At 42.1% G+C, this 19,909-nt stretch overlaps 1 protein-coding gene across 1 annotated transcript in view; it reads left to right on the top strand.

The window, feature by feature from the left end:
- Nucleotides 1-429: 429 nt before the first annotated feature.
- Nucleotides 430-19,909, top strand: part of LOC310929489 (plexin-A2-like) — a gene marked incomplete at both ends in the record, with an annotated part of 64,224 nt that continues 44,744 nt past the window's right edge. Inside the window, 3 exons of the mRNA XM_083892261.1 lie at nucleotides 430-1,653; nucleotides 3,488-3,670; nucleotides 16,027-16,161. Coding sequence (XP_083748387.1) covers nucleotides 430-1,653; nucleotides 3,488-3,670; nucleotides 16,027-16,161 — 1,542 coding nt within the window. The remainder of the gene's footprint in view (nucleotides 1,654-3,487; nucleotides 3,671-16,026; nucleotides 16,162-19,909) is intronic.

Consider the following 19,909-nt stretch of genomic DNA (forward strand, 5'->3'; position numbering starts at 1 on the left):
ATTTAGATAGATAAATGAACCACCCAAACAGAGAGTAAGCACCGCTACAATGTAGTTTTAGTAATGCTAGTAATAATAGTAATAAGCCATAGTTATTTCTTCTCTTGCAGCGAGGTCAATATATTGTAATATAATATTACACCTCCTGTTTGGCTGGTATATATAGAGAGACAGTTTGAACCAATTACTTGTTTTTTTATGAGATAGATGAAGTGGGAAACAAGCACATTTGGTCTGATGATACCTTGGACACCCTTTTCGCTCTTGGCGTTTGTGTTTCAATCAAATGTCTGTTTTCTCTTTCAGAATGAGGTGAAGATCACTGACGGAGGAATAGAGCACACTTCGGCTCATTGTATTCAGCGCAGTCCAGCTCCTCGCCGATACACAATCCCAGGGGGTTTGTCTGAGCTCTGTATCATTTTGGGAATGGGAATGTGCGAGCATAAAGGATGGACTTACTGCAGTCTCACTAAAGGTCACAGTCGTCCAAAGGTCATGTCGTGGCCCCTTGCCCTGTGGCTACTGATTCTGATCTCTGTCAATCAAAAGACAACCGTTGGACAGACTCTGAACACCTTCCAATCAGAGAGGAGGGAATGGTCACTGAACCACCTCACTGTGCATCAGTCCACAGGAGCTCTGTACGTCGGAGCCGTGAACCGAATCTACAAGTTGTCGGCCAATCTCACCCTCCTGGTGTCCCATGGCACGGGGCCAGAGTACGACAACAAAGCATGTTATCCTCCACTGATTGTCCAGCCCTGCTCTGAGCCGTTGGCCTCGACAGACAACGTTAACAAACTGCTGCTCATCGACTACTCTCACAACCGCCTGCTGGCCTGTGGCAGCCTCTACCAGGGCGTTTGCAAGCTGATGAGGCTCGATGACTTGTTCATCCTCGTGGAGCCCACGCATAAGAAAGAACACTACCTGTCCAGTGACAATCAGACAGGGACGATGTATGGTGTTGTTGTGCCCTCGCAAGGTCAGGATGCCACTCTGTATATCGGCACGGCTGTTGGAGGCAAACAGGACTACTTCCCAACTATCTCCAGCCGCAAGCTGCCTCGGGATCCAGAGTCCTCTGCCATGCTGGACTACGAGCTTCATACCGACTTTGTTTCATCTCTAATTAAAATCCCCTCAGACACACTGGCTCTTGTTCCACACTTTGATATTTACTACATCTATGGCTTTGCTAGTGGCAACTTTGTCTATTTCATGAGCGTCCAGCCAGAGACTCCAGAGAATGGGATGCCTGCAGGCAGCTCCCCTGGTGATCTATTTTACACCACTCGCATCATTCGCCTCTGCAAAGGTGACAAGAGGTTCCACTCCTACGTGTCACTTCCTGTGGGGTGCGTACACAGAGGTGAGGAATACCGTCTCCTTCAGGCGGCGTACCTGACCAAGGCCGGCAGAGTTCTAGCCAAGTCGCTCAACATTAGCGCTCAGGAGGACGTGGTCTTCGCCGTGTTCTCCAAGGGACAGAAGCAGTTTCACGACCCTCCGAATCACTCCGCGCTCTGCGTCTTCACCATCCAAGACATCAACACGCGCATCAAGGAACGCCTGCAGTCTTGCTACCAGGGAGAAGGAAACCTGGAGCTGCACTGGCTGCTGGGGAAGGATGTGCAGTGCACTAAAGCGGTAGGTAAACCACAGAGAGCAAAGGCCAGAATGACATCTTATTGACCCTTACATCACAATTTGGTAGACATTACATGTGTAGTCCAACTAAAAACCCCACATGGTGGTGAGCAGAGCTGCTCTTGCAGTATCCACAACTCTGAATCCATTGAAGTCTAAATAGCTGATAGGCAGGCAGCCAGCACTGTGCTGATGACACAATTCAAGTTTCCAGGATCCCACAGAGGCAGAAGAGCTAGAGAAGATTAATTCTACAAAGCTAATCAGAAGAATTTTGTATGTAGCTTTGATTTCATTCAGGGGTTTTGGGTACTGCTGCCCATCCCTGCTCCCTCCTTTGGCTCGAGTCACTGTCAGCAGCAGCATCTGAACCCTCTGAGACCTGTGTTCTCGCTCTTGAGAAACAAGCTTTTCTTGTAAATGTTCAAGTCTGTGTCCTTTGTGCAACTCTGCATAATGAGTGGCTTTCATGGAAACAAGTTAAAAGCAAACCACACACAGCACAATGATATTTGTCACATCCACCACTCTGGTGGTACTATTTCCATTCTACCATGTTATCAGACAAATAAGGTGTCATTTTATTCATTAAAGCAACTGAGGGAGGATAGGGATACATAACAATTCAATAATTAACACTCACTGTGCAGGTAACGAAAGATCTTATGTCTTAAATGTAAATTAAACACATTTCATAATTAATACTAGTCTGTTTGAAAATGCAAATTGTTTCTCGAGATGCATTACTGTTTTTTTCTTTTAATGCAGACACTGACTTATCCAGGCAGTCACTGAAACACTAAACTTATTGGAATCCATCCTCACAGCTACATTTGATAATGACTCATGCAAATGTTGCATGAGACTTTTTGCAAAAGACCAAAGATATAATAAACCTGATGGTGGCACAAGAGGAAAAAAGTCAAGGCATTTTCAAAGCAACGAGGATTAATCTGCTGGAGAAAATGATTGTCTCTACAAAAGTGATTTTTATTGCATATTACACTTACTAATGTCTGATATGTTTAACTTTTCACAAGACCGGAGATCAGGCACATGAGGAGAGATAGCGGTGCGGTGGTGAGAGATTCTTGACTCACTGACTCACTTTCAGTAAAACTCATCCCTTAATGACAGGAAAAAGCACCGTGAGGCTTAATATTCACATATGAAGTACGGGATGTGAAATGAGACATAAGCTGCCCTTAAAAGGTAGATTCATATACTGAGTGACGGGTAATTAGTAAAGATTTGAGGTGCATTTCAGTCGATGTAACAAGATTGCTTAGCATGCTGCTCTCTTTGATGCTTAATCAAAACCTGACTTCTCCTGCGCTGTGTTTGTATGATGTCAGATCAAGCAATCTGAGAAATCACAGAAACGGGCGCAAAACTCTCAGCCTCTCTTGGGTTTGCCAACATCAATTAGTGTGATCCGTAAATTCGACTGCTCCAGATGCTTGTTGATAAACGCAGTAGCCCAAACCCGTTTGAAGTTACCGTTTCTAACCCTGAAAATTGTGCACTTAATGCACATTATGCTTTCTGCGGGTCAGTTTGTGCTCTCTTCTTATATTTATATGTGTCTAAAATGATCACAGTCATTTTATATGCTCCTGTTAATGTTCTTGCTACTTTCTCAATACCTCCGCCTTCCTTACATCTGTCATTCTCACTGTTGCTTCCTTTCACTCTCCCACCTTTTCAATCCCTCCTTATTTTCACCTATTTTCCTGATTTCCTCCTCATATTTTTATTTTTTTCAAAAACACATTCCTCTGCCCTCATTCCACAAACTCTGTCTTTATCTGAACCCCTCCCTCTGCCCACGCAGCCTGTTCCCATTGATGATCACTTCTGTGGCCTGGATATAAACCAACCCCTCGGGGGTTCTCAGCTGGTGTCGGGTCGGACAGTCTTCACTGAGAACAGGGACAGGCTGACCTCTGTCACCTCCTACATCTACAATGGACACACTGTGGTCTTCCTGGGCACCAGATGTGGACGGTTGAAAAAGGTGAGAATTCACTGTTTTAAGTCTTTTAACCTGTATTTCTGAAAGCCAGGTACCTTATGACAAAATTGTCAGATGTGGCTCAGAAAGTAGAGCTCTGTTGTTCAATCTCCTACTGCTTACATGTCAAAGTGTCCTTAGAAAAGATTCTTCTGAATGCTTGTACTGCAAGTGTGTAGACTAAAGTGTAAAGGTGAATTCCGATTCCTTGCTTAACCCTCAATCTCAAAAATGCGCGCTCCCGCTAGTGCAAGTGCTGTCCCGATTCTCAGAAAAATTAAGTTGAGGGACAAGTTTAGGGGCTGTATCGCCCTCAATATTGAGATTTTCCGAGACCACCCTTGGGAGCAAGGGCTACCCAGAATGCAGTGCGTGTTTTCACATAACAAAGATGGCGCCGAAAGCAGCAAACCGAGTTCACTACAAATTAAATATTTTCTTTGTTAAAGGTACAATATGTAGTATTTATGGGTTTATATAACCCAAAATCCACTTTTTTATACATATTATCTGCTCCTGCATTGTCTAGTCGCTGTATAATAGTTTGTGTTTCATTTTCGTAGTGTTTCAAAAAGTCATGTTAAATAACATGACCGCGGACCGCGGTTGCATAGCCACTGTTAGCAGCGAGACGCCATGTTTCTACCGGAGCCTGTAAGGACAAACGCGAGAGAACAAAACAAGCGTCTCTTTACTTGTAGCAGAAGTCCCGCCTCCTCTCTCTCCGCTTCGTCTGCTATGGCCGCGGTAGCTCGTCCTCTCCCTCACCTCACGAACCTCATCTGCTGACACGGAGAAAGACGACGAGGACGACATTTGACCAGCTGCGGATACCGTAGCGCTCAGGGAAGGGAGGGGGTGAGCAGAGCAGCAGGTCTTTGTTGTAAATTTCAGCCTCTCCTCTAGATGGCACTATAATCTACTTATTTCCCCTTTAATAGAGATATAAAAATTATGAAAACCATTGTATTATCTTAGTTTAGGCCCATATTATGGATTACTTACGTCATTGTTGCGTAACATTTATTTTTATTTTATGGTCTTTTGTCAATAGCCGGCCGGTGCGGACACGCGATCGTTTACTATCGTTTACTTTTCAATAAGCCGTGGTGTGTGGTAACTGTCAGCTGAATATGTCCGTGGTTGTGGTATTTGTATGAGTATCATCTTATAACTAACTGACAACCTAATAACTTGACTGACAAACGGACCGTAATAAATAATCATGACTAAAATGTGTTCTTCTTCTTCTTTTTTGGAGTTGACAGACTGGGCGCAGCTTATTTCTTTATTCTGCCCCCTACAGTCTGAAGACGTATCTGCATTTAAGGGGTGTCCTATTTCTAAGTGACAAAATAACCCTCAACACTTGGTTTTGAGGGCCAGTTAAGATTAAGGGTTAAGCTTGAGGATAGGAATTGGAATTGGCCCTAAATGTCATGTAATGGAACCCAGTCAACATCACTTATACCAAAGCTGTAACAATAATTTCTCAAGGCGGTTTGTGACTGACTGGCATCTTTGCCTCTGATCTCGCCCCGTTTTAGGTTTTTAAAGCTAAAGCAAAATGTAGCGTGGTCCTGCCAAAGTATCAGATTTGTGCAGTGATTCAACATGGCCTGACGTGGTGCCTGTTGACAGCTATTTTCTTCCTTGGCAAAAACAATCAATTAATCAGAGCTTAGTAGGCGTGCTTCCAAATGAGAACATTATCTTCCTTCAGAGTCGTCGAGCAAGTTTCCAGTTTCAAGTCCGTGCGCAGAAGCGTTAGCTTATAAATCGATGTAAGATTAATAAAACGTGTCAAATTATTGGTGACCTGTGTTGAGCAACTGTTGCCATAGCTTTAGTGTTGAGTGAAAATAATGCCCACAGACATATAAGCAAAAAATAATTGACTTCAGTTCAGTTTCATTACCAGACTATGCAGCATGATCGCGCTAAAAATAATCTGCCTCTTGTACTCCCCATGACACCCACAATTGAACTTCAGAAAATTACTTAAATGTCTAACGTTGCTTTAAAGACCTCATGTAACAGAAATCATTATTATTTTACGGATTAGATTAATAATCCATCGCTGTTGTTCCAGTGTCTCTAAGACAGCACATTAAATGTGAATGAAGGATCATTATTACACAAATTTTGTGTAATAATGATCCTTCATTCATTTACACTAATTAATGCAATAATCTGCTCAATTAGTGATCTAATTAGCAAAACTGGTTATGTATAATATATCATGATGACTATAGTGGGAAATTATGCAGCGGAACAAAGGTGCAGTTCTACAATTAAAATTTCAATCCATGGATACTTGAGCCAAACTCAAGCACTTGCATAATCCCTCCATTATGTTGCTTCGGTTGAAAGAAACACCGCTTTATGTTTTGTTTTGCCTTTAGTTTAATGCCCTCTCCATGAATTTTATTTTGAATGACTGTCGGGGTGTTATAATAATCGTTTTTTAAGATGCATCGTGATGCACACACGGAAAATTCTGCATCGACAGCACATAATCGATGTAGACCTTCCCCTCACAGGTGGTGCAAAGGCTGAGTAAATATCTTGTCATCACAGTGAAGCAAAATGCAGGAAAAGTGGATGAATGTGGACATATTTATGTGATTTAAATTTAGAAATTGATGAAAAATGCACCCAAAAAAACCTAAATTCTCACTTCTGAGAAACTAGAATTAGAATAAATTGGTGCATCTGCAGGATGGCATGTGCAAAAACATAGGCTGTATATTAAAAGTGGACGTAGTCATAGCCATTTGCCAGAGGAGGCCAACCCGGAAGTAAGAATATACTGAACAGCCACCAGGGGGTAACCAATGTGATTGACATGTGTCACATAGGAGACTAGTTGTTTGTTGGTGACTCCTGTGAATTTCCCCAATATGGGGCCATCCAAAAAGCCACTCTGTATGACCTCAATACAAGAGGGTCAGAAAGTTGATTCAGGTCACTGACTAACATGTTATCTTTCAAACACTCGCTGTGATGATGCACTGTAAATCAAATCCCGGTAAAGGTCATTTTTGTTTTATTGCGACAGAGTGACTTGGTAACACTGAGGTCTCTCTCTGGTAAACAGTCATACAGCATACAGATGACTGTTGTGACATTAGCCTGCGGGTGTCAGTCTTATGAGGAGGAAGCTGTGTGATACACACACATGCGCACACGCACACGTCCACATTGGGAGTGCAGATAGCATCAGTGCAGCTCTTTCAATAGATGAGCCATTGGGGATACAGACAAGATAGCGTGAAAGAAGGAGACAGGGAAAAAGAAACCCTGAAACACAGTGAGACAAAGGCAGAAGAATGGCCAAGGGAAAAATGAGGGCGACAACAAATAGAGCGATATTACAGAGTGAGAAAACAAAGAGGGGCACAAACAGAAAGAAAGAAAAGACAGAGCAGCAAAAAAACACTGAGGGGAAATAATGGTTTGCACGCGTTCAGGAAATGAGAAGCGTGAAAAAGCTATTATTACTGTATGAAGTTCTGCGTCTCCTCAGGCCAGAGTGTGTCACTACACTGACTGAACATGCAACCATGATTCAAACTCCCAGGAGGCTCCTCGGACCACTCCAATCCTGCTCCATCACCCCCAAATGGACAGCCAGAATGGAAATGGGGCGTGACAATGAATGTCTTCAATGGATCATTCCAGCTGCAGGGCCATGGAAAAGGTCAAGCCTGCCACAGGAAGGGCGTAACTGGGGTGAAAGATCACAAAGGCAACCAACAGCCTCACCTATCAGGCTCCGTGCAGCACATGGAAATGTCCATCAACGTCTCTTTATTCCACCACTCCTGTTTCTAATAGAACAGGACATTTCTATCAAGGTCTGCTACAGCTTCCTGGGGTGGTCGATGGTAGGACCCTGTGGTTAACACTGAATATAAAAGGGGCTTTTACACTCTGCATGTTGCACACTAATGAGGTAAATCCGGGGAAAAGTCATTATCTCTCACTCATCTGTATTTAAATCTATTCCAGTCTCAAGGCAGGTGGTGCAGGTAAACAAAACTTTCAGTGGCACCGATGGCATAGTTTCCATTTGTTAGCAAAAAAACATTACAATGCTATTGGGATCTGGTGAGGGCACGATTAGCATTTCAGTCAGTACAGTTATATTAAGCTTTTAAGTATGTACTGCAACAACAATTTGCATTTTTGAGTGATTATATCTGCGCGTGTGATGTTCTCTCAACGAAGAGCTCAAAAAGTCAGTAAAATAAGCCCACACAACATGTAAATGTACATTTAAATGAACATCAACACATTCGGAATCTGAATTTTTGCAGGTGGTCAAGGTTTCTTCTCATGCATCTCCTTTGTGTTACTTCTTTTTAAAAAAAAAAAAGGTTTGAAAGGCTACTGAAACAACTAGAATACAGTAATTTTTTGTAACATTCAATTGAGTAGGAGTTATCCTTGAAAAGAGGACTTATTTGGCCTTGGTTTGTAGTAGCTTGGTGTTGTACGTACATGTAGCTTAGTGCCACATTTCACCCGTTGATTGCATAATCACAAAATATACATTATCAGACTTTATCATATGATATTAAACACAGTTAAGTGGTTGCAGCGTCTCATTCACTTTGTACATTCGAGCAACCGTGGGAAGGTCTAGCTCGTGCTATTAAAGAACAGAAGACCACAGTCATGCAATTACTGTTAGGTTCTTTCATTCATGAGTGGTAGACAGAAAAAAGATTAGAGTGGTGGTTATGCTCAGTATGATGCGAGTGTATGAAACATTAAGACTAATTGTCTGCCTGCCAAAACTGCTGAGAGGCTCTATTTATATCCACCAGACTGTAATATTTGGCAAAAAAAAAAAAACGACTTACATTTTTATGGATGTATCTTTAAGCCATGTCCAAAACCTGTAAAAACAGATTTTCCATCTTCCCAGGATTTGTATTCTTTCTTTTTTGCCCCATTCGCATCAGAGGCTGTGTTACTGTAACCTAACAAACACGTCGCTGAATGACATTATACCTTTGTTTACCCTTTGGCAGCCTTATAGACATAACATTTGTGCAGCGGAATTGATTTTCCAGAGGAAACGTTTCTGCAGACAACGCTGACGTTTAAAAAAAAATAAGGAGTAAGGACGGCAGTGAAACAAGAGCGGTGTGAGAAGATTGCGCTTGTAACAATAAGACATTCCTATATTTTTCATTAGACACATGCCATGTTTTGTGTGTATAGTGTATATTATAAGTCAACGATGTCATAGGTGCCTGGGAGAAAAAAATGAAAGGGTATGTTAATGTATGATTAATCCTAAGGACTTCACCTCAGGCAGACAGCGGTCTTGACAGGCTGGAAGTGTGTTGTAGGGCGTAGTGAGGAGTCTTGTGTGGAGTCGAAATTGGACCATCTCTTTCCCCTGTCCCTACTTCAACTCTCTCTTGTCCTTTCTGTCCCCCATTTTTCCTTTCACCCCAACCAGTCGAGGCAGATGGCTGCACATCTTTGAGTTTGTGGTTTCTTCCTGTTGAAAAGGGAGTTTTTCTCTCTCCACTGATGGAAAGTGTTTCTCTGCTCTGCACGATGTTGAATTGAATTGAACCATAGGCATCAGATACGCCTTACACATGTCCCCAGCACTATTTATAACCAACAATTTTATCAATTTATCATTAATGAAGGGCTATCACGGAAAGTTGTGATTGTCTGATCGGAGCATGGCAGAGAGAGATGAGGGTAAAGTTTCCAGATTGGTGACGGGGTAATCGGTTGAGTGTGCTTACTGTATCGCAAGGTGTATTTCTTAACGTAAAAAGTGATTCCGAGGCTGTTATAATATTGCTCATTAGCATTAGCTTGCGCTAACGTTTACAGGCCTCAACAGCCCAAGAGCTGAAACCACACTTAAGCTTATGGTTATCGTCCTTATATCGTTATCGTACAAACTGATGCCCTTGGATTGGACAAACTGAAGAATCATAAATATGAGCTATCTCAACACTGCTCTTTAGAAAGCCACTGAAGCCCATGTTCTTCGATCATTATCACTGTAAGAAAACTAGATCAGTGCTAAAATAAATACAAATTGATGGACACATGTTTTATCATATGATAACGGGTGAGTTGTCCAAGTGAATAAAAACAGACCACGACATGGCTTCAGTGGCTGTTGTTACTCAGCAGAAACATTTCTCTAGAAATGGTAAATAAAGCCTCCTCTTCTACTCTCATGTGCAAATAGTGGATTCATAATGGCTTATTGAGAGTTGAGCGGGTGGGGGAAATTCTCCAGTGCATGACGAAAGAGCACGGACTGTTCAAAGTCTCTGTTTCTAAGGGGGCCAGGAAGAGGAAATTTGGTGATTGAAATCATTAGAATAGAGTTTCAGAGGAGAGGAGAGGAGGGGTGCTGGCAGACTGGTGTGTTTGACAGACTACATTTAAAGGGTTTTCATTACTGCATGAAGGTGACAGGACCTATTCTTCAGAGCGATTCACTGTTCGATGTCTTAGTAAAGCTGAAGCAGGTGTTAAGAGAGGACATTTGGGGGAAAGCAGGAAAAGGTTTCCAACTTCCTGATGTCCAGACTACAGTTGTATTTAGCAGCTCCATCTCTGTCTGTTGTCTTACAAGTGGAACAAAAACACAAAAGTGCTGTGACTGTTTGCACTCATGAAAATTAAGACCATACGGAAGAATTGTTCAACTGCCCCCTCCCACTCCTTTTGTTGGAGGACCATGGGAACCTAACAAACAATGGTAATCCTTGGCGGGATGGGGGCCATACGGAGGAGGACAGGAAACAGAGAGCAGGAAAAGATGTCCTCAAGGAGAGAGAAAAGAAGTGAACATGCAGAGACTAAGAGGAGACTGTGGTCAGGTTGGAGAAATTGCGGCATGAGAACTTGGAGGCTGGCCATGCAGCTGAAGGTTAGAATAAAAAATTTGGCTGCTCCCAAAACACACACACATACAAGGACACACACTTAAAGATGCCATGACATCTCACTTTTGACTTCGCCTGGTAATTGCGTTTAGGTATGGGCACTTGCGTATTTAGTGGCCGTGATCGATTCAGCTCTCTTTGAGACTGGAGTTAATGCGACGACTGGATGAACAGTCGTGTCCTGTAATAAACACATCCACCTCGGTGACCCCTCGTGTCCGAATGCGCTTCATCTTCATTGGCCGCTGTGGCTCAGTTCCTTTGTCTTATTAGAATTCACAGAAGCATGATGGATACGTGAGATAATCGATGCCCACTCTGCATCACTGTCATCCACGATTGGACCATATGCACAGTCACTCAACCTTAAAGGCGGCCAGTTGTCTGGCCCTTATGTCGCTGCATGCCCTTTGAGTCAAGCCTGGGAGCATTCACTGTAATTTCTGTGCCAAATTCAGTCTTGTTCACAATCTGCGTACATCTACTTTATATCCTTTAGATCTAGGCTAAGGGCTTGCATGTATTTTCGTAGTATGGGTGTGTGTGTGGTCCAGTGTGATGGAGGATGGTCACAGCATACAATTTAGGTTATATTTTAAAGTCTACATATGTGCTATACATACTACAACCTTGCTGCTGTTCCTAGTTTTATGAGGTCTGTGTTATGCTGTGACCTCTGATAAATGTGTGAGTATTTAAATTTGAATGAGGGTTATATGAATAAAATGTGATTGATTGAAATGTCACAATCAGTGGGTGCCTTAAATCAAATGTTTGCATGCAGGAGAACAATTGTAAAAGAAATTACCCATCCTCCTTGTGTCCAGCTCGAGTTGGACAGACCAGTCTTGGGGGACAGATGAAACCTATTACAGTGGCAGATTGGGAATGGTTGGTTGAGCAGAGTGCACCATCCCCGCTGGGTCATCATCATCCATATGTTAAAGTTTGGTGGTCGACTTTGGGAGAGCCCAGACTGGCTGGCCTCATATGGACACACATCTTTTAAGATTGGACAGTCATGTCTGCATAAACATAGTAATCATCTGCTTACAAGGTTCCCCAATCTGCAGCGGAAAAAAACCCCAGAGGTTCTGGAATTTAAATGTAAACTTCCTCTCGGCATGACTAAAAATCATCAGCCGAGAATGAAACTCATATTCAATCCCATATGTAAACACTCATGGAAGAACCATTTCAGTGAGTGCGTAGCTCATCCAAAGGTCTGGCAGCTTTAGAGCTAACCCTGCTTAAGCCAAGTGACATCTTAGAAGTCTGGGGGTTTCTGTTTTCTTTGGCTCTCACAGGATGAGAGTGCAGCCGAGCATTTAAGATGAAAACCCAGCCACAAGGAAGGGAGGCTGTTAAGAGCTCATGGATTCAGGTTGCAGTTGTTGTTTGTGGAAGCCATGTTAAGCTGATTTGTTTATATCCAGTGCAGGTTCTGTATTGAAATCTTATAGCAGCAAGGCGGATATTGCTGTTAATGGCTTAAATATTATACATGGGTTTAGTACATATGCCAGTCAGTTGTGATTACACAGAGGGGAGAGAATTAAACATGAGGCCAACTGAGGTCACATAACGACAAATCACTTCCTTTGTCTATTACATGACATGGGTCATACAGGGTTTATAACTTGAAATTTAAAAGGTTTACTTAGGTAAGATATAGTACAGGATGAAGAGATTAAAATCATGCCCTAACTTAAAGGACAAGATATTTAGCCACACCTGTTAAGTATTGAATTCAGTTAGGGTTAGGGTTATTTTGAGCAATGCCATGCTTCCAACTATGCGGCAGTTTTGTGGCAACCTTTTCGATTCCAACACGATTGTGCCTCAGTGCACAAAGCAAGAACTATAAAGACATGGTTTGACAAGTGTGGTGTGGAATTGAGAACTGACCTCAACCCCATCAAGCACCTTTGGGATGAACTGGAACAGAGATTGCAAGTCAGGGCCTTCTCGTCCAACATCAGTGTCTGACCTCAAATGCTCTACAGAATGAATGAGGACAGATTCCTATGGAAACACTTGAAGAAGTTGTTATCGCCGCATAATTATGTATTTGAATATGCCATTAAAGTCCCTGTTAGTGTAATGGTCAGGATTCCAAATACTTTTCTCCATGTACTGTACACTCTTAGAAATAAGGGTTCCAAAAGTATCTATCTTCAAGGCCTGAGGTTCTACCTGGAACCATTTGCTTCAGAAAAACCCTTTCCCGAAGAAAGTGTAGTAGAAAAAAAATATTAAAATTGCCTTCAATTCAACTCCATGGACTGTTGTATGCTTGGTGGATGTTCAGCAGCATAACAGACCTGAATTTAATCCTCCCCGCACCAAGGTCATAATGTTCACTTTGTGTTCAACAAACAAGTCATTGATTTGAATGGGGTGGACAAAACAAAAGGAAGATCTCTCGATAGTTTAACAACACCACAAAAATGTAGCCTCTAAAATGATCATATCGTTGAATCGATAGGACATGGGGAAGATTTACTCCAGGACTGTTTTATTAGATTGCTTTAGTTTTGGCAAGATGTCCCTAATAAAATAACAAGTTTTTATGAGCCATTCTTTAAGTGTTCATGTGTGTGTGTGTGTGTGTGTGTGTGTGTGTGTGTGTGTGTGTGTGTGTGTGTGTGTGTGTGTGTGTGTGTGTGTGTGTGTGTGTGTGTGTGTGTGTGTGTGTGTGTGTGTGTGTGTGCGCGCGCGTGTATTACAAACAGCCTCATTATAAAACCAATTAAACCCACGTTACTCTCATTATGGAGCTGTGGGAGTTAAGGAGAGATTGAGGACCTGTTGTTCTCCCTGGGGGATTTTGCCCGGTCAGCTTCTCTTTTACATGATACAAAACACTTTTCAATCTGGCTGAAATCAAATAGTACAGATTGCTCTCGATGGGTCATTGTTTGAGATCATCCCACATCCGCCTGGCCTCAGGTCAGCCTCATCATGCCCAATCTCACAAAGGGAACCACAAATGCCAAAAGTCCGAAGAAGACGATCACTTTGGGGATTTTTTTTTTATGTAGCGCCCCCCCCCCCCACACACACACACACACACAACCCTCATGTGGAGGATAAAGCAGTAGAGTATGGATGGATGGGATTCAACACATTGTGGTTTCTGTTTGTACTATTTATGAAATCAGGAGTGTGGGAACGAATAATATGTACTGTGATATAAATTACTACATGGGACTATAAAGCAACAGTTTAAGTATGAGGAGGAAAAAAGAGTAAGAGGATGGGCCAAGCGGGAGCAAACAGGCAATGAGCGTGAGAAAAAGGAGCGCAACTCGGAGATAAATGAGTCTATGAAATAATTATAATAATCGGATTGCGCATGGTGTCAAGGTAATGACTGTCTGGTGAGAGACGAGGTGTCCCTTTATGATCTGGAATCAGCTGATACACTACATGTCATTGCTGTACTCATTTCTTTGGTGTTTTTATAAGTCGAAGACGATGATTCACAACCTTCCTTGAAACACCACAGTATTTACATACACAGATTCCCCCCAACCCTCCTTCATTCCTGGTTTGCAAAGCTGATGATTGGGAAATCACAGCTGCCTGGAAGGTGGAGGTGTGAGTGATTGATGAAGTTCTGGTGCCCTTGGGATCCAATCATATAATCAGCCCGTATTGAACAACTGTCCCAATCGAGAGACTGCTGTGCCTCTGCCACTGTGTGAAGAAATGATGGCGGCGAGGTTTTGTATCTCCACACGTAAGGACGCACACTGGGACTCATCGTACTTCAGAATTTAAATAGAGCTTCAACCTGAGTTTGCATTGCTAAGAAGTTATTGTTTCATGCAATTGACATCATTACTGCACCATGGAGGAAAGATGGAGTTCATGAATGTAAATAAAGGAGCACTGCTTAGTTTTTGTTGTTTAAAAGGCGTAAGGCAATGGCAAAGCAATATAAAGGTTTGTCTCTGTGGTTAGTCACAGAAAGTTGAAACACTTTCATCATAGAGGGAGTGCTACAAGCGGGTAGTTGATATTGGAAATAATAAAAAGATTTTCGGCTTACTCTTCAAAAGCATCTGTGGTATTCGCATGGCTGTGTTTTCGACGACTCTAAACTCAGTAAGCCACTTACAGCAAAGACAGAGCTGCAAAACCTCATCTTGTTTGTAGGCAGAGGTGGGAGAAGAGAATTGAAAAACCCTCCACCAGTGGGGCATCTGTTCTCCATGCTCACATTTAATGAGCCCCATGAGACTGCTGCTTGAAAGTCATTCCAAAGTCAAATTAAGGCTGAGCTCACCGAACATGTTTCAAAACTGAAGTGCGTCAGGGGTGGATTTAGGTTAAGTCGACAAGGCAGCGCATCAATCTGTATCAGCGTCACCTTTACGAAGAAGATACAGTTTCTTGGTGGCATTTATGAAGACGCTTTAGAGGACTCCATGAAATACTTAAAGCATCCACGTCACTGCCGACTCAACACGCGGGTCATTTACACAGACCTTCACCATCAAAGCATACTTATGTATCAAAAACAGTATTTGGAACCTACAGGAAACGGTTCCTTCCTTTGAGTCACAGCACAACAACTCAGCTGTCTTTTTTTTGCTTTTATTACAGAAGAATGAAGGATCCAGGCTTTGACTTAACACAATAGCTAACATGATTAAAAAGGCCTACAAATAGTTACACGCCATTAGTGATTTTCCCCCATGTCTTGGTGGTAATGTGATGTGGAACTCACCCATAGAGCAGACCGTCAACCTCTATGGTCTAGGAAGGGTAGACGACTTCACCGGGAGTATTCTCCAAAAGACACAGCCCCTAAATTCAGCCAGAGATTATTGCGATAGGTTGGCCAAAGATATATTATGGACTGGATCTTATCAATTATTGTACCTCATAATTTAACGATGAGTACGTTTTCCTTACCTGCTTTACTCATATTTGTGGAGTTATGTTTCTAGCAGGAATCTGTGTGGTTTCAGTGACGTACTTCTGGCTCATATTCAAACAAGGATGTTTTAATGTTCTAATTGATTAACAAACGAGAGAGTTAACTCATTATCAGATAAGACAATTTGTCAGCAGAAAATGCAAATGGCTTCTCAGGTGATTTGCAGTGAGACTTCTCATGGAATTTGCTTCTGACTGAAAGCATGAACCAGGACAATCAGGAATGCAAAGCATGTCATTAAAGATAAAAATCAAATTGGTCGTAGTCTATCTGAAAACAACGACGTTTGTTATATGTCTAGTACAATTTAGAGTTATATTGAGCATTCACTTAAAAGCAAAAGTAAGAATATGCTGACATGCAGTAAAGACAGCTCACTTTACAAATGTAGAGTAACTGTTCACTGACAGTATCCTGCAGCACGGCGCTCACTGTCTTCCTCTCTGTTTTCTGTGTCTCTAAAGATCAGGGTGGACGACCCTCTGGAGGGAGGAGTGCTGTACGAGACAGTGACTGTGATGAAGGATAGCAGCGCCATCCTCAGAGACATGGCCTTCTCCCTGGACAGGAAATCTCTCTATGTCATGTCTGACTATCAGGTGAGGAAACGCCCCTTGTTTCGCTGCTGCTGAGAAACAGTGCGTGGCGATGTGGTGAAACCGCCTTTCAGATCGAACTCCACTGGTTCGAGCTCCTGTGAGAACAAGTGTTTGCCATGCTGACACGTGCTTCCTGAGATACTGTACATGTGGCATGCTATATGTAGTCAAAAGCATTACTTGACAAGAGAAGGAGCCGTATAGGAGTATTTATGCCTTCAGGTTGGTGGTAAATTCATTAGACATGCTTGGAAATATTTACATTTCCACTGAGGAAGTCAGGATATGGCATTTAAATGGCAATTAAATGTTTAGCTTTAATCTGCACAGATAACATTAATGTTAAAGTAGACATATACCCTATTTCTACACATTAACCTAGTTCCCTGGTGTCCTAATGAACATGTCTGTGACATGCTTTGGTCAAAACACCTTAAGGATGAAGCACCACAGCAGTTCAATCACTCTGCCAAAACAGCCCTGTTCAGAACGCTCGGTTTTGAGTGCCTGTCTCTTTAAATGCAAATGAGACACAGGAAACTACGTCAGCATCACTGAGGCTCCAGCAGCTAACAGCAGTTTTAGCATTTGGAAAAGTGATCATTTGCCGACACGAGCTGGCACATTGCCGTCATATATAAAATGTATCCACTGGACATGCGAATCCTCTGAGGCTGGAAGTTTGTGTAGAACTCTGTAGACTTCCGCTCTCCCGGATACTATTGCCGTCGCCTGCACTCTCGCGTTTTTCAGGGACAAACAGAGTTACGAGAGACACCAATTTCAGGAATGTGTCATTGTGACGTAACAGTGAGTGCGGAAGTCAACATTGCATGTTTTATCTCCTGTACTTAGACTGAGGAGGACCGTTAAAACATGACTGAGTCATCTTTGCCTACTCATAGGGCCTCCAGAGACCCAAATCTAAGTATTTAAATGATTAAAAAGTTGATTTTGCATAATATATCTCCTTTAATATTACCATTATTGTGTTAATTCTGGGGATTAGCAATAAAACAGAGTCAAAATCAAAAACATGCTACCAGATGATTGCGACTTATCCTCTCAACTGTGTGGCAGAACTCTATTATTCACACGCGTGCATCCACAGAAGGGTTTGTTAAATATGCAGGCTGTGTGTAAGGGGATGGACCACTGTTCTAATTACTTATCCATGCGAATCGACTTACAGTGCATACGCAACACAAACTCAATAGAAAATTGTGGCTGCCTCCCTACCCATCTGCTCCTCAGTTGGCCTAGCATCACAGAGGTTAGCAGTAGTTGTTGTTGTTGGATGATATTCCCGCATCCCCTGGAGATAAGAAGGAAACAGTGGTAATCACTTGCAACACTCATCAAGAGATTATTTTTGCCGTGGCTGTGTGCACTGTGAAATGTGATTATGTTTCAGTTAGGCCAAACTATTACCAAAAGAACAACCTATTCTGTGCTCTCAGTTGTCTTCAGTCCTCTGGAATGCACTGAGCTACAGTCACAGGGCAGCGAGGCAAAAACCACTGTGACAAAATGCCTTGGCATCGTTTATTTCAGAGTGGCACCAAACTCTTTTGTAGGAGCCTGAGAAACAGTCTGAAAAATCTATAAAAAAAAAACAACAAAGTTTAAGAGAACAGATGATGTCACTTTAGGAAGTAACTGGGAGAGTAGAGTCGGTGCTGTGTTAGATTCTGTCTTTTAAAACAACTCAAGGCCACTCCATTCCTTCTGTGTGATAGACTGGAAGAGACAAGGCATCACTTATTGATGAGCTCTGGTCGTTTAAGGAGAGACACGTGCTTCCTTCAGGAGGAAAACCAGCTCTTCACTTTACCTCCAGTGACACCCACACACACACACTCAATGCGATAAACAGCACAAAGCAAACCTAGTTTGGCCGGGCATTTTCTCTCAATATTAGAACAGCACGGGCTGTGTAGCCGTCAGAGTAAAGCCCTTCTCTTTCTGTCTCCTTCTCCATTTTTGCTCGGCTTTTAATCCAGACTGAGGAGTCCCCCGGGGACAGAGAGTCACTCTCACATTTACAGTAGATCCCAAAGACGAGAGATTTACAGATTCTTCGGGAGCCAAACAATTCAGGAATGATGTGGAATGAGGAGCGAGGCACAGACAGATTTGGCTGGGATCAGCCGACCCTTATGGAATAACAATGAGCCTCTGTGTCTCCTGCCGAGTGAAACACGCAGGGTTAGCATGATGATGAAGAGTAAGGAGAGAAACAGAGGAATCAGCATGTTGCTGTAGGGATATGTACATTTGTCTGTTTGTGTGTGTGTGTGTGTGTGTGTGTCTGCAAAGTCATTTCATCGATTTCATTCTTGTTCTGTGTGCCTTTATTTTGATTATTTCCAACAATAGTAATGCTTGGCATCTAAACACACAACCTCACTGAATGTCACTCAGCTGTCTGTAAAATTATGGCTAAGGCTTTAAATGTCAGAGAGGGAAGGAGGGGAGGGGGGGGGGGATCTGCTCCAGGGTTTTACCAGGGCAATCTGTCAAAGTGGCACTCTGAAAAATTTTAAATAATTGCTTGAAATCCCACCCATGCACTTCTTTGTTTCTCTCTGGCCCCTGTCTGTCTAGCCTCACTCCCTCACCTGTATATGACTTTAATGTACAGCGTTGGTTTCCAACCTTTTTTGTCTGATATATATATATATAAGTTATACAGTACATACAGCATGTGTTGAGCTAATTTGTTGTTGAGTTTAATCAAGTTGTGAATACTCAATACTAGAGTTGAAACAATTAACCCTTTATGACAGGGGTCTCAAACTGAAATGACCTGGGGGCCGATGCGCATCTATTGTGGTCAAGAGGGGGCCGACCTAGAGAACAAAGAGTTCTCTAACAAGTGTATTTATATATGTAATTGAATGTTGTACATGATACATTTAATAATGGGATAATTATGACCAAATGTCTTATTATTACTGTTATAAAAAACATTGCTAGCAAACATATATTATATTCTATTACCTCACTGGCAGCTGTGCCTCAGCTACACACTGTGTTTAAAAGACGGTGAGGTCATGTTTTCAATATAACATGATATTAAGTGGGGGGGTCGCATGTAATCGATTGGGGGGGCCGCATGTGGCCCCCGGGCCGCCAGTTTGAGACCCCTGCTTTAAGGTACTACTCAACCATTTGGTAGACCACACTATATATCATTGAAAAATGCATCAAGCTGAACTCACTAACACTTAATGTGGGGGTTAGGGTTAATTATGCAGACCAGGTTTATTATGAACAGACGTCTCAACCATTTGGTAGAGGCCTGTATCTGTTGAAAAAAAAAAAAAATATATATTGATTGTCGATATATTATATTCTTAAATAAATAAAATAAAAAAAAATAAAAAATGCAAATAAATAATTTTTCCTTTGTTTTTTTCTCGGTGTGTACCTCAAAAGGTAAGTGGATTAATCATCGATTACTAAATTAATCGTCAACTATTTTGACAATCGATTAATCGGTTTGAAACAAGATTTCTGAGTGTTTTGGCTTCTTAAATGTGAATATTTTCTTTGCTCCACATAACAATGAAGTCATTAAAACTGAATCATTTTGGTTTGTGGACAAAACAAGACATTTTTTTTAAACTTTCTGACATTTCATGGACCAAAAGATGAATCGAGAAAATAACAGATTGCTCGGTTACAAAAATAATCGTTAGTTGCAGCTCTACTCGGTACATAATTTCAGCTGCTGCACAGTCCA

Source organism: Microchirus variegatus (assembly GCF_963457635.1).
Source record: "Microchirus variegatus genome assembly, chromosome: 7".
Lineage (NCBI taxonomy): Eukaryota > Metazoa > Chordata > Actinopteri > Pleuronectiformes > Soleidae > Microchirus > Microchirus variegatus.